Raw genomic sequence first — 15,769 nt, forward strand, 5'->3', positions numbered from 1 at the left:
TCTTTCACACACGTAGGCTACCACCTTCGAATACACAGGCCGTCACTGACCAGAATATCTTTACGCCGCCATGACTGTATAGTAAGGCCCCCTGTTAAAGCTTTGACCTAGGAAATGATGATTTACTTACCCTTCTGGACTTTCTTTGCTAACACACAGAAAGCAACCATCACAGATCCCATTCACCTTGGTTTTTGGTTTTTTTTGGGTACTAGGAATTATACTCAGGGGCACTTTACCACCGAGCTACATCTCCAATCCTTTTTATTTCTTGAAACAGGTTCTTTCTAAGTTGCTGAGGCTAGCCTTGAACTTGCAATCCTCCTGCCTCCATCTCCCAAATTGCTGGGATTACAGGCTTGCGCCACCGTGCCAGGCAGAAATTCCATTCACTCTGTATACATTTTGAGTCCATTTCCAGGGGCAGCTTGCACTTCAGTGGTGGTCCACTTGCTTGGTAGAATAGGCACTTACAAGGGACCCACCAGAAAATGAACCCCAGACTCACCAGGAAAATGGGGAGTCCTCCCACCACCCTCTCTTAGATCAATGCACTGACCTACAAGTCCCTGAAAAGCTTGCTGAGAAAGAAGCTGGCAAGGCAGTGATGCCTTGTATTGCCAAGGCCAGTACTGGCACAGCGCTGGTCAGGTCAACATGTCCTTGGTGGGTGACAGCAACCTCCCAAGCCCTGAGGCCAACTCTCTCCTGCAGAGGCACATGCTCCCTCCTGCACATCTAGGGACTAGATGCAGGACCCCAGGTACCCACAGGGAGAGGACAGTCTTCTGGTTCCTAGACAGCAAGCCTGGAGCACAGCAAGCTGGTGTGCAAGAGCCAGCTGTGAGTCCCCATGCCTTCAGTCCTGCTCCCCTGCAGCCAGGGATGGATTCAATGCAGGTTCCTGGGGCCTCTCTACATCACGGGGAGGAAGAGCAAACCCAGAGTCCTGTCCCGTGTTGAGAGATGCCTCCGCTGCCTCGCCCTCTTATAAGGAGCTGAGTCCTTTCCAAGTGTTTATCTCCCTGTTTTGCTTAATTTCTCAGGACCCTGACACTTGGAGGAACTAATTCTAGCCACAAGGCAAAGCACCTGTCTTCCCCCAAAAACAGCAGGAGCAAGTGACCCAGGAGACACCACAGACAAGATGCAGCTCTGAACCAGCCCAAAGGTGACACATGAGGTGGTCACTTACCAAATATGTTAGCAAAATCTTTTTCTAGATTTTTTGAACTTGAAGAAAATGTATTATTCAAATCTGTAGGGAAAATAAAATTATCTGTGATTAAATCTTTTATTGGGTTGGGGGATGGGAACATGGCTCATTGACAGAGCAGGTGTTTACCATGTATGAGGCTGGTTTTGTGGTGATTGAACCCAGGAGTGCTTTACCACAGTGAGCTACATCCCCAGTCCTTTTTTTTTTTTTTTTTGAGATAGGGTCTCTCCAAGTTGCTGGGGAGCTGGCCTCAAACTTGAGATCCTCCTGCCACAGCCTTCCTACTCACTGGATTAGGGGTGTGTGCAACCATACCTAGCGAGCCCTAGGTTTAATGCCCAGTACTGCCCTCCAAAAAAAATCTTTTATTGACCTAGAAATACAGTCATCCCCCCTTACCTGTGAGGGATATGTTCCAAGACCCCTGGTGGATTCCTAAATCCATGGATCATACTGAATCCTATGTGTGTTTTCTCCCCCACCCCAACATATAAATAATGCTCTTTCCATCTTAACTAGTACTTACCGTACATTGTTGTCAGAACTTGTAGTTTGCAATAAAATAGCAACAGTAGCACTAATTTCTTTTTCCTTATTTATAATTTCACAAGTAGAAGATTCATTCTGGAGCTGGGGGTTTGGCTCAGTGGTGGAGGGTTTGTTTAGCATGCACAAGACCCTGGGCTCAATCCCCAGCACCAAAGAAAAAGAAGAATCATTTTTAATGTAGTCTGAGCAATCTCCACATACGATTCTGCTCATTCCTTATTAAGAACTTTACCTTTTCACTTAAAGGCAGTACTCCTGTCTTCTCTTTGGCATATCTGAGTTCCCAGTATCACTCTTCTTGTGCTTTGGGGTCATTACAAAGGAGAATAAGGGTCCTTGGACCACAGCACACTGATACCATGGCAGTGAACCTGATTACCAAATGGCAGCCATGTGACTGTGTTAAGTCAGTTTTCTGTGGCTGCAACTTAAGGGAGAAAAGGTTTGTTTGGGCTCAGTTTCCCCTGGTGACCTTTCCATTAGGTGCCAAGGAGCTCCTGATGTTATCATGGATGAATAAAAAGCCAAAGGTGCCTGTGGAAGTGGGCTAACCAACAATCTCCCCAGGACTTCACAGACTGATCTCAACACTCCCCAGTACGCAGGCGGCCGCCTCATGGACACCAATGACTGATGCTAACAGACTGTGCCGACCTGTAGAGATTTTTGAGCTGTAATTTCATTCTTGTGTATGTGTGTGGGTGCCAGGGATGGAGGCCAGGGCCTCACGCACCCAAAGCACAGGCTCTGCCACTGAGCCATGCCCCTAGCCCTCAGGCTTTTCTGGATCAAGGTTGAGATGGCTCAGCTCTGGGACACATTTTTTTGATTCAAGGTCTAGACCAACTTTTTTTTTTTCCCTGCAACTGTACAAACCCACCAGGAAAGAGAAACGTACCCCCCTTCAAAGGGGCTAGGAGGATCACAGTGCCCACCTATTCTAAGTGTCACAGAGCTTTTAAGAAGTAGCTCCAAGAATCTGCAGTTCCTAACCCAGTAACAAAGCTCATTTGTCACAGGGTTTCCTGACAAGCTGAATCTATGGACTGCGCAGCTGAGTAATTTGTGCATGCAAAAGCTTTCAACTCTGTAGGAAAATTGGTTGTTAGGATTTTTTTTTTTTTTATACTAGGGATTAAACCCAGGGGTACTTAACCAGTGAGCTACATCCCCAGGGTCTCACTGAGTTGCTGAGGCTGGCTTTAAACTGGCAATCCTCCCAGGCTCCCGAGCCACAAGGATTCCAGATGTGCACCCTGCACCAAACTGGCCTCTTTTTTTTTTTTTTTTAAGAGACAGGGTCTCACTATGTTGCCCAGGCTGATCCCGAACCACCGACTCAAGGCACCCTCCTGCCCCTCAGCCACGTGAGTAGCTGGACTACAGCTACTTGCCACCATGCCCAGCTGACCACCAGGTCTTTAATGGTACATGGATATTGCTTCCAGGTATGATAAGTTTTCTTTTGCTCAGATGTTTGTGAATCACTAAGAATCAATAATAAAGGAAGTGCCCCATAAACACATGAAGTAATGTCACAGAAACCCTGTGGGTCTCTCAGTGTCCTGACAAGAATAGGTATTTTCTACCCTTTTCCTGCTGCCACCCTGACTGTGTCATTTATGGAAATAGAATTCCCATACTATAAAATTCACCGTGTGTGTGGGGGGGGTACTGGGGATTGACCTCGGGGCACTCTGCCACTGAGCTTCGTTCCCACCCCTTTTTATTTTTTATTTGAAATGATGAAGCTCCTGAGTTGTAGGACACTCACTGGCCATCTTTCCACGTCTGCAGGACAGAGCTACTGTCCTGCATGGCAGGATAAACCAAACGAGATCCATGCAATGGAATGTAATGTGGCCACAAGAAGGAATGAGGGGGTGACACGTGCTACAGCGTGGAAGAAACTGGAAAACACGCTGAGTGAAAGAAGCCAGTCGTCCAAGTGTGGTACGGCTCCATTTACACAAAAGATCTAGAGCAATCTACAGAACTGTGAAAATGCTCCAAAATTAGATAGGGGCTGGGGATGGAACTCAGTGGTAGAGGGCTGGGTTCCATCCCAGCACTAGAGGAAAAAGAAATCACTTATCTAATTCACAAATCTGTGAATTTACTAAACTCTGCAAACTTAAACAATCTTTATTTATTTATTTGGGTTCTGAGGATTTAACCCAAGTCCTTATTTTTTTTTTTTTTTTAATTTTGAGATGGAGTCTCACTAAGTTGCTGAGGTTGGCCTGGAACTTGCAGGCCTCCTGCCTCAGCCTCCCAAGTCACTGGGATTACACATGTGCCCCACCATACCCAGCAATTATATGCTTTTAAAAGGGTGATTTTTTTTCTTTTCTTTCTTTCTTTTTTTTTTTTTTTTTTGAGACAGGTTCTCACCATGTTGCCTAGGCTGGTCTAGAACTCATGGGATCAAGGGAATTTTTTAGCTGGAACAGTGGTGCCTACCTGTCATCCCAGTGACTGGGGAGGCTAGGGTAGGAGGATTGCAAGTTTGAGGCCAACCTCAGTAAACTAGCAAGACCCTGTCTCAAAAAATAAAAAGGGTTGGGGTGTAGCTCAGTGGCAGTGTATCCTGGGCTCACTCCCCCTCAAAAAAGGTGAATTTTATAGTGTGTGAACTCTATCCTCATAAAGCCGTTATTTTAAAAACCATTTCTCGGGGGTGGGGGGGAACAGATAAGATCAGGATGATTGGCATGTGGCAGTGCTGAATACCCATTTTCCCACTCTCATGGATGCTTGAAAAGTTTTAGAAAGAAAAGCTGGAATGCACGGGTCTGCTGTCCAATCCCAAGGAGCTGGACACTTGATAAAGTCTCAAAGCCAGGGAAACTTTGAAAGTTGTCCCTTCTCCCCAGCTCTGCACCCTATGTGGTGAATCTGGGAAGGGAAGGCGGGCAGGAGACGGCCTGTGCACCTCGGCACCTGCAGAGGGGCCAGACCCTACCTGATTCAGGCTCAAGGTGAGTCTCAGGCTCACACTCCTCCAGCAGCCACAGCCACAGGCTTACCACAGTACCTTCCATCAGGGGGAAAGGATGGGGCTCTCCACCCAGCCCACCGTCCAGGAGGAGAACAGAAAAGAGGATCACAACGGCACTCATTTTTGCCATCTGCACACCATCAGGGAGAAGACAGTCTCCTGAGGATCCTTCAGACCCTAGGACCTTAAACTCCAGGATACTGCGGAACCCACGGCCTGTGAGGTAACACTCCAGAGGTGATGGGGGAGGGGGCCCAAGTGTGTGGAGAGGGGGGCGTGGGGCGCCTCAAGTAGCCTCTCTGCTCACTCCTTGGTTATCTGATGTCTTCCAGTCCTGCACGTGCTGCAGCCTGAAGGCAGCTGGATATTAACAAAACTCTGAAGATGCAAGTGACAAATTGGAAGCAGCTTAAGTGGCCAGAAAAATCATGTGACTGATCAAGACATCACACTAAAGGGCTGGGGATGTAGCTCAGTGGTTGAGAACTTGCCTGCCAAGCATGCAGGAGGTCCTGGGTTCCAACTCCGGCATTGTAAAAAAATAAAAATAAGAAGTCATCACTAACAAAGTGTTGTTACTTATGGTTGCTATAGTTTGGACCTGCAATGTCCCTCAAAGACCCATGTGTTAAAGGATTGGTCACCAGCCTGTGGCACTATGGGGAGGTAGTGAAACCTTGGGGAGATAGGGCTTAAAGGAAGGAAGTCACTGGGGCCATGCAATATTGGGACAACAGTCACTTCCTTCCTTCCTATTTGCTTTCCACGAGGTGAGCAGCCTCCTCTGCTACATGCTCCTGCCACCACAGTACCAAAAGCATCAGGGCCAAGTGACCAAGAACTGAAACATTTGAAACAATGAGCTGAAAAAAAAAAAAAAAAAAAAAAACCTTTCCTCTTATTAACATGATTATCTCAGATATTTTGGCACAGTGAGGGAAAGCTGACTGTTACAATGTTATTGAATTATAACACTGAAACCTGCATTGACTCACTAATATATTTCTCATAAATACTATTTCCCCTATTATGTTTTATAAGTATTAGACTATTTTCAAAGGAGAAAAAGTTGTGTGGTGGAATCTTTAACTACAGTTTCTCCCCTATTTTTTCCTGCATTTTGTGGTGGGTCCCATAAATTACGTAGCCATGGCTGGGATGGAAGAAATCTTACAGAGGCAAAAAGTTACACAAAAGTTATAGAGTAGAATCCTAGAGAGTTCAGTTGTATTAGTTTTCTATGGCTGCCATAACAAAGTATCCCAAAATGGGTAACTTAAACAAAAGAATTTATCATCTCACAGTCCTGGAGGCTGACATCTGAGATCACTGTGTTGGCAGGGTTGGTTCCTTCTGAGTGCTGTGAAGGAAGGGTCTCTTCTAGGACTTGGCCTGCAGATGACTGTCCCCTCTCTGAGTTTTCATATCTCCTTCCCTTTACATATACCTGTGTTTTAATTTACTCCTATGAGGATACCAGGCATATTAAATCAGAGCCCACCCTAATGTCCTTGGTATAACAAAATTACCTCTATAGTGACCCTATCTCCAAATATGCTCAAATTCTGAGGTCCTGAGGATTAGGACTTCAACATCTAAATTTGGGGGAACATAACTTAATCTATGACATGGCAGTAGTATAAGTCTTATTTCTCTAAAATATCTTTGAAAAACAAAATATAGAACAAAAAAAGTATAAAAAGAACACAGAAGCCAGGTACAATTGTAATCCCAGTGGCCCAGGAGGCTGAGGCAGGAGGATCAAAACCAGCCTCAGCAAAAGTAAGCCCTTAGCAACTCTGTGAGATCCTATCTCTAAATAAAATACAAAATAGGGCTGGGGACATAGCTCAGTGGTTGAGTGTCCCTGAGTTCAACCCCCCCCCAAAAAAATAAAAACCCACATAAAACAACACACAACTCACACTCTTAAAATAACCAGAAGCAGAAGATGTCCAACCTCAAATAGAAAAATAACTGCTAACCTGGGCTCCAACTCTTTCACTTCTGATTGCTGGTCTCTGCAAAAAGAAAACACAGCAGCCCGAGATGGCCTAAAATCAGTTGGGCACTGTGCACAGCCTGTAGTACCAGAGGCTTGGAAGGCTGAGACAAGAGGACTGTGAGTTTTTGAGGCCAACCTGGGTGACTTGGCCAGACCTTGTCTCAAAATAAAAAACTTTATAAAGTTCAAGCTCATGTCTAATGGAAAAGGTATATGCTGAGACAAATAATTACAGATCAGTCTGGTAAATGAGTTTAGGACGCATATTATCTTGCAAGGTTGCAGCAGTTGACTCCAGCACAGCTCCGTAACTTTGGACAAATTAGACAAGTACTATGACACTCCTCGGTTACCTCACCTGCAAAATGAAACCACCACCAACAACACAACTACGTGGTAGAACTGTTATGGGGATCTAATATAAAATCTATACATTCTTAGAAGCGCTCTGCAGACCCATACCAAGCGCCCAATAAACGCCAACGTCAAATTACCACGAACGTGAAATTTTTTTTACAAGGAATGGGATCCCTCTCCGTGTTTAATAAGGAAATTCTTTGGATGAAACACCCAGAGCTGGCCTCCTTGGGGAAGGTGCGCGCACCAAGAGCGTGGCCGAGGTGCTGGGGCACCGGGAAAGCGTCTTCTTGGACAGGCGAACTCGCCGCCGGACTCGGGGACCCGCAGACAGGCCCGGGTGCCCTTTAAGAACCGAGCCATGACGTCACCCCCGACGCCGCGCAGCCTACCTTGGCTACGCCCCGCCGTTCTTCCCGACGGCCTCGATTGGCCGACCGGTCTCCGGAGGCCACGCCCTCCTCCCCCGCGGCGGGCCCTGGCGCCCGACGTCAATCGGGCCGGGTGGGAGTTCTGATTGGCCGCGGGCCGCCCTCCTGAAAGCCCCGCGGGGCTCGCGTAGGCTGCGCGTTTAGGGGGAGGGGCGCGGCATCGCGTCGGGAGTCGCAGCTGTCCCAGTCCGCCCGCCCGCCCGCTGGTCCCTCCTGCAGCCCTCCTGCTGGGCAGGGCCAGCCCTGCCCGGCCATGGAGTCCTACGACATCATCGCCAACCAGCCCGTGGTCATCGACAACGTGAGGCCCAGCAGCCGGGGGGAGGGTGGGTGTCCCGCCCCCGGGGGTGCACGCGGCGGCGCGGGGAGGGACCCCAGCCTGGCTCGGCCCGTTCCCAGGTTCGCTGCCCTGCAGGGCCGCTCGGTTCCAAGGCCTGGGTGAAAAGGCCACCTGGCCCTTTTGCCCTGGCCTTGGACCAGCATCCCGGTCGCGAAGCAGAGCCCCCTTGGGGAACCCAGGAAGTCCGAGACAGCTGGAGCGACAGCCAGGCGTCCATCGGGTGCACCTATGCATCAGGCCCGTGGACGCATCCCGGACCCTGTCCGTTGAGAGTAGAATCATTGGTCAAGTTTGGGCCCCGGCCCCTTTTGCTCATCCTTTCGCCCTGGCTCTGGCCACCTGAGAAGGTGGGCTGGCATTTGCCCTTTTGCACACTTCTGGCCTCATCTTTTGGAGGGGTTTGACCTGGTGATGTTTAAAACACTTACCAAGAGGACTGCACCCCGTAGCAAAAAATGCAAGTTACTCTCCACCAGCCACATATCCACCATCATCTGGATGGTCTCTTGGCGGCTTTGACCCTCTCTCCTTAAGTACTCCTGGGTAGGGCAGAAATTCCACAGCCTGTGGAACAGTAGAGAGTTCAAGGCCACTCTTCTCAGCACTGAGATGCAGGTTGGGGTCATTGTTTGGAAGCCTCAGGAGAAAGATGATGTCTGGCTTCCTGCGGCCTTGTCCTTCAACATTGGGGCTCACTCAGGCTTGCTTTTCAGGAAGATTTCTGGCCTTAGAGCCTGACATGGGGAGAAGAGAAGGGCTGGGGTCTGTGCAAGTGCCTCTAGCTGATGCTTCTGGTGTGCAGGCCTTGTAGTTTATAATAATGACTCTCCTCTGCTCTTTCTGGGGTTCTGTCTCTGTTCCACATGACCCAGGTGGGGTCCCTGAATGGCCGCCTTTTTTGGAGTACTCATGTGGGCTTGCCTGAGTCATAGCAGGCAGCGAACACTGAGACTAGAATTGGAATTGGGGACGTGCTTCAGACCAGCTGCTTCCCTTCTTGGTGGGCAAATAATTCACATAATTTATCAACAAACTTATGAGTTCCAAGGGCAACCACTTGGCCCCTCTGGTTGTCCAGCCCCTCCTCTATAACTGGGGGATGCCAATTTCTACGCTGCCAACCCAGAGGGCTGTGGTGGAGATGGGTGGGAAGAGGTGTTGAAAAGATTCTAGCATGGTTACTAGATGCTAGGTTCATTTTGAGATCCTAAGTCCAACTTCCAGGCTGGAGCAGTGCCTGGACCAAGTTCTCCCAGGAATCTCATGGGAAGCCACTTGAGGAAAAGCACCAGTCCTTTTGTGCACCCAGTCATCTTCCCTGGCAGGCCCTGTCTGCCCCTTTTCTGCTGGGGAAGGGAAAAGGGGGCTGTTGGGAAAAACTGCCCTAAGAGTTTGCTTCTAGATGTCTTTTGGGAGGAACCAGCCGGAGAGCTTACAGAGAAGGACGCATTGCCTAGTTTCCCATGCTTTGCTCAGTTGACCTTCTGGTCTGGATCATTGTCATTCATGACTGTGGCTTGTGCACTGTAGGATGTTTAGCAGTATCCCTGGCTTTCCCGCTGGGTGCCACCGGAACCCCTCCCTTGTATACCTCCTTCAGAAACCACACACTGCCAGATGTTCCAACATGGGGATACAAAATCACCCCCAGTTTTGAACCACTGGTGTATTGTAAATGTTCCTGTTTTCTCAGCAGGAACGGTGGTCTCCTCCCTGGCCTCTGTTGGTGGGACAGCCAGCTCTCCACACCTGAAGGTGAATGTCAGAAGCTAAACATTGTTTTCCTTGCAGGGTTCAGGAGTGATCAAGGCCGGCTTCGCTGGAGATCAGATTCCCAAATACTGTTTCCCAAACTAGTAAGTGTTGCTGGGGCAGTAGCTGTTCCTCTTCTGTGTGCTTCCTGGGAGACCGCCAGCCCTGGGTCATGGCTCTGTTCTTTGAGGACAACTCTTGCTGGTTTGCAAGGGAAAACACCAGATTTGGGAGGTTAACAACATCCAGAGAGCTCTGAAGGGACAGGGCCTTGAGTTCCCCTTCCTCTCTGGGGGCTCTCATCTTTGTCTCCCTGAGCCATTGTGGAAGAGAGGCAGCCAGCATTGCCCTGGGGACAGGGTGTGGCTGCGGCAGCAGGAATAAAAGAGAGCTCTCTCCTAGGGGACAGCCAAACTAAAGCAGTAGAAAGAGTCAGCAGGCCCTTCCTCCCCGAACCCAGGGCCTCAAGAATGCTTAGCTCCTTCCAGGATCCTTACCTGTGTTTCCCTGGCAATGTGTTCTTCAGGGCTTGTTTATCTTCAGATCCTAGGAAATGTTTATTTTTGCTTTTGATTTTGTTTTTGAGCCAGGGTCTTGCTGAGTTGCTTAGGGACTTGCTAAATTGCTGAGGCTGACCTTGAACTTGTGATCCTCCTGTCTCAGCCTCCCAAGTCACTGGGATTAAACTTTGGCACCTAGCCTAGGAAATGTTTTGTTTCAGTCAAGAGAGGCCTTTCCCAGTACAGTGCTGGGGACATCCATAGGACACAGGGGTCTTTCCCTAGGTGGTGCTAGACCATCCCTGGAGGGATGCCATCCCAGAGGGCACCTAGAGTGCGTGGCCCCTCTAGCCCATCAGGGACGTTTCCCTCCACAGAATTCTGGAGGCTTCGGAACTAGTGACCTAAAGGCCAGGACAGAGCAGGATCCTAAAGCCCCCAAAGTCACAGGCTACACCAAGAACCCCAGGCCCTCGCCAGGAACCCTGCGGGCTTTAGCTTTCCTGCTGGCACTTATGGGCGTGATGAAAGGTTCCTGTTGGTGCCAGGAAACTTGGGTCACATTTTAGAGCGGTAGCTCATCCAGCAGTAGCTCTTAGTTTCCAAGAGCTGAACCTCAGTTCCAGAAGCTCAGGCAGTAGGAAGGGGCCATCAAATGAGTGAGAGGTGCCCAAGGGAACCACCACCCAGCTTTCTGGGACCATCTTCACTCAGTCTGTAGAAAGTGATGACAGCCCTGCCCCCTGAAGTCAGCAACGTGGGCTGAGAGACGTCCCTGCCGAAGGCGGACCCTCTGCTATGGCTGGTGCATAAAGGGATCCTGGCGTTCGGGCACTCAGCTATCTCCAGGAGGGAGACGCTCCACAGTCCCACAGCCCAAGGCCCCAGTTTCCAGTCTTGTGTCCTGTGGCCACATCCGGGTACTCTGGAGCTTTGGCGCTGGACTTTAGTTTTCCTGGACACAGCAGTTGGCCTGCCCACTCACTCATTCCATGTGTACTTGCAGTGTTGGGCGGCCAAAGCACATGCGGGTGATGGCTGGAGCCCTGGAGGGAGACCTCTTCATCGGACCAAAAGCAGAGGTGACCTGTGGGGCCTGCCTTTCCCTGGGTTTAGGGTCCTCTCTCACAGGAGTGCTGGGACCCTTTGGGCTCTAGCTGTGAAGCGCTGTGTGTGTACCTCCCTTCTGTGAGATGTGGGGTGGTGGCGTCTCTTCTGGGGGATATGTATAGACCTCCTCATATCCTGACTTTTAGAAGCTCTTTGGAAACTACAGAGGAAATACTGATTATTAAAAAGTGACTTCAGAATTAGCATTTCCCTGACCAGGGCCACGGGAGCCACCTTTTACACTCTAGCCTGGGAAGACCACCTAGGGACCGCACAGCCACCACATCACAGCCCAGACAGATCTCGGGAGGAACCAGCCAGGGGTGTGGAAAGAAGAGCAAGCCCATCTCGGGCAGGTGCCATGTAGGCAGCTGGGGACACGTGTGAGGCTCTGGGGAGTACGGGCATGGTTCTGGAGAAGTTGATGTTGGTAGGAGCCACAGTTATGGGTGAGAGAAGCTCAGTGGTGCTCAGTGAGAACAGGTGTCTCTGAGGGGATGTCACAGAGTAGATGGAAGCAGCCTATCTGGCGGGGAGCTGAGGGCTCCTGTAAGTGGGCCAGGATCCTGGAGGAGCAGTGGGCACCAGTGACCACAAGGGGGCGCTGTGCGGATGGGAGTGGGGCAGGTGGCAGCAGACAGGGCAGAGCACCCGGGGAATGTGTGGGCAGTGAGTGTGGGGGAAGGGGCGGCATGGGTTGGGGGGGGTGTCATTTTCTCTGGTCCTCAGCCAGTTGAAGCTCACTGAATTCTGAGCCAAGATGCTGTTGGACAGATGAGCATATTCCTAGTCCAGAACTTGCCACAAAGCAGGGGACATCCAGTGGGCAGGGTGGTTCCATGGAAGGCAGAGGAAGGAGGCAGCTTCCAGGGAGGCCGGAAGCAGCTGCTGGGGAAGAGCCTGGTGCCACCTCCAGATTTCCGCCCACTTCCCCCAGGAGCACCGGGGGCTGCTGGCCATCCGCTACCCCATGGAGCATGGCGTGGTGCGGGACTGGAATGACATGGAGCGCATCTGGCAGTACGTCTACTCCAAGGACCAGCTGCAGACCTTCTCTGAGGAGGTGTGGTGGCTGGCTCTGGCCCCAGGCTCCCAGTGTTCCCTGCTTCCTGGGCCCTGTCCCTCTGCTTCCTTTCTGGTCAGGCCTTCCCCCTTCCTGCCTGCATGTTGATGGTGTTGCTGGCGCGTCACTGTGTCTGTGTGTGCCTGCTTGGCCAGGGGCAGCCAGGCAGAATTTTGCAGAGAGCACCAGATCTTGGGAGAGTAACTGCCCGCAGATAACAGGATGAAGCCCTCAAAAAGAATAGGAGGCTGCAGCCGCCTGCGCTTGAAGCAGGGATCTAACCATCTGGACGGGACCCCTGGGGCCTGGCCTGTGGTCCTCTGCATGCCACCACTCTCCTGTCTCTCGCAGCACCCTGTTCTTCTAACGGAGGCCCCACTCAACCCCAGTAAGAACCGGGAGAAGGCGGCGGAGGTGTTCTTTGAGACCTTCAATGTGCCGGCCCTGTTTATCTCCATGCAGGCCGTGCTCAGCCTGTGAGTGCCCCTGGGTCCCCTCCTCCCGTGGCCACCCTCCTGCTTGCAGTGGGCAGGGGTCTGACTTCCTCGAAGGAACAACCCCTTGCCGCCTCTGATGACTGTTCCTTTAGCGAGTCCTTTGTGCCACTCTTTCAGACTAGACAATACAGATGTCCCAAGGTCTCTCCCAGGGGTGAGGAGGTCCCCATGCCTCAGTGGCTGAGGTGAGGGGATGCTGACCTGGTAACAGGTACGCAACAGGACGCACGACAGGAGTGGTTTTGGACTCTGGGGACGGGGTCACCCATGCTGTCCCCATCTATGAGGGCTTTGCCATGCCTCACTCCATCATGCGGGTGGACATTGCTGGCCGTGACGTTTCCCGCTATCTCCGGCTGCTTCTGCGCAAGGAAGGAGCCGACTTTCATACCTCAGCTGAGTTTGAGGTTGTCCGGACTATCAAAGAGGTGATGAGGGGTAGGGGGACAGCCTAGGGAGGGGACATGGGACCTAAGTACAAGGTCAAGCCCTGGGCTGCAGGTGTCCCGGTACAGCCTTCTGAGGCTTGTGTCCCTGCCCCTGCAGCGTGCCTGCTACCTGTCCATCAACCCCCAGAAGGACGAGGCTCTGGAGACAGAGAAGGTGCAGTACACCTTGCCGGATGGCAGCACACTGGATGTAAGTGGCTAAGGGTGGTACTGGGTGGCCGCCAAGGCTGGCCTGGAAGAAGGGAAGACTGGCTTCTCTGGGGGCCTGTCTGCCCAACCCTTTCTGCTCCAAAGGTGGGGCCCGCACGCTTCCGGGCCCCCGAGCTGCTGTTCCAGCCGGACCTGGTGGGGGATGAGAGTGAGGGGCTCCACGAGGTGCTGGCCTTCGCCATCCACAAGTCGGACATGGACCTTCGCCGGACACTGTTCGCCAACATCGTGCTCTCGGGAGGCTCAACACTCTTCAAAGGTACTGTGGTAGGTGGCACAGTACTGATGGGAGCAAGACCAGAGCCCAGGGGTGGCTGGACCCTCTTGCCCCAGAGCCCCAAGGCACCACTGTGGCCATTTTGGGCACCCCCTTGCCACCAAATCAAATTAAATCTATTTACCTGGTGACTAGATGACATATTTATGAGGTCAAAAATGTACCTGTGGAAAGGACTACAGAAAGGGGCGGTGGCAGCTGGGGGCCCGAAGCCTGGACAGGGAGCCAGTGGCAAGGAGGGTGGACCTGGGCCCCAGGCTCAGCAGTCCTGTGTTCACAGGCTTTGGTGACCGATTACTGAGTGAAGTGAAGAAGCTTGCCCCAAAGGACGTAAAAATCAAGGTGAGGCTGTGGAGACTACCTTGGGCACAGGCTTGGGACCGCCTTGACCTGGGGAGGAAGAGTGCAGGCCGCCTCCCCACTCGATCATGTCCGGCCTGCCTGACTTCCCCTCCCCTGTCCCCCACCTCACACCCTTGTCGATTGGCCTGGGCTGTGGGAGGAAGGATGGCTGCCGGGTGGGGCCTGGCAGTTACGTAGCTTCTTGCTCCCCTAGATCTCGGCCCCTCAGGAACGGCTATACTCAACGTGGATTGGGTGAGGCAGGGCCCCACGGGAAGTTTTGGGAAGGGTCCGCTCTGCCCTGGCCCAGGCCAGGTGGAGGTGGGGGGATTGGAGCTCTGAGTGCCCAGAGAGGGAGACTGGCCCAGCCCACAGATCCACAAGAACATCGTCCCTGCGTCCTCACAGGGGCTCCATCCTGGCCTCACTGGACACTTTTAAGAAGATGTGGGTGTCCAAAAAGGAGTACGAAGAGGACGGCTCCCGTGCTATCCATCGAAAAACCTTCTGATGCCCCAGGAGGGCGGGGCGTGTGGAAGAACTGGAGGAGAACGGGAGGGGAGCCAGAGCCCTGGACTCTTTTGGTCTGGGCTCACGTTCTAGGCTTAGGGTCCCCTGCATGCCCTGAACCCCGAGGCAGGGGGGCAGCGTCGCCTCCTGCAGCCTTCCCTACACCCACAATAACATTTAGCTGCATGGTGGGAGTCTCGGGCTGCAACAGAGCAGCTGAGGAGCCAGCACTGGGTGGTTCTGGGTGCCCCCCTTGCTGGGGCCATTTAGGCCTGAGGTTCCTTGCTCTGACTCTTGCCGCTGCTTCCCCTAGTGCCAGTGCCAGACACCCAGATGCCCCATTTCCTCTGACAGGCTCCCATGCAGGGCCAGAGTGCTAGGATGCCTGGGAAGCAGGCTGAAGGGGGGACAGCCAGCAGCCCTTGGGTGCAGTGAGGCACAACAGTGTGTCTCCTGCCACCTCCTCTCCCCAACCCAATGGAGCAGTCCAAACCCTCGCACGCTCTGCCCTCGTCCTCCTGGGCACTGCCTGGTGCAGGGCTGAGAAGCAGGCCGTCTTCCATCCCCAGCAGGCAGCTGTGGCCCAGGGTCAGAGCCGTCAGAGCTACGGGCAGTCACGGCTCATGTTTGCCACACTGTCCCCTTGTAAGCACCTCACTGATTGCTGCTCCCTCTCCTTGGCCCCAGTGCCCTGAACAGGAAAGAGTTAATGGCCTCACTTGTCACAGGAAAGCCACTTAATCAGGAGTCAGACCCAAAGGGGGTGGGGGACATTTCCTTCTCTCATCTCCCTTAAGAAAGGTCTTCATGGTGGCCAGGGCCCCATCTCCCTCTCCCCAGATCTGTACAATAATTTAACACAGTTGCCTGGAAAAAAACTTTTATAAAATCATTATAGTAATAATTATGGCTAAGGCCCAGTGTGTGGCTTTGTTCTTGTGGCTGAGTGCTGCTGTTTGCTCACCATCCCTGGGGACTTGCAGAGACCAGAGGGACTACACAGGCACTGCTGTGGCCCAGAAGCCCAAGGGTTCCCATGGTTGGCAGGGCAATGGTGCAGGGAGGCCCCAGGAGGCTGGGCTCTCACCACCAGCAGGATTCCCAGACTCACAGCCTCCTCACCCACCAGAGGAGGCAGAGAACAGGGCTCCGGGCCC

At 52.2% G+C, this 15,769-nt stretch overlaps 1 protein-coding gene across 1 annotated transcript; it reads left to right on the top strand.

Annotated features, from left to right (window-relative positions):
- The first annotated feature begins 7,668 nt into the window (after nt 1–7,668).
- Nucleotides 7,669–15,517, top strand: Actr1b (actin related protein 1B). Its single transcript, XM_026414081.2, has 11 exons — nt 7,669–7,863; nt 9,694–9,758; nt 11,161–11,236; nt 12,202–12,327; nt 12,679–12,803; nt 13,036–13,252; nt 13,371–13,463; nt 13,568–13,742; nt 14,041–14,102; nt 14,317–14,357; nt 14,511–15,517. Exons 1-11 carry the CDS (start codon nt 7,816–7,818, stop codon nt 14,611–14,613), a joined length of 1,131 nt encoding a protein of 376 aa, XP_026269866.1. The 5' UTR covers nt 7,669–7,815; the 3' UTR covers nt 14,614–15,517.
- The last annotated feature ends 252 nt before the right edge of the window (nt 15,518–15,769 follow it).

This window comes from Urocitellus parryii (assembly GCF_045843805.1).
Source record: "Urocitellus parryii isolate mUroPar1 chromosome 12 unlocalized genomic scaffold, mUroPar1.hap1 SUPER_12_unloc_3, whole genome shotgun sequence".
NCBI lineage: Eukaryota > Metazoa > Chordata > Mammalia > Rodentia > Sciuridae > Urocitellus > Urocitellus parryii.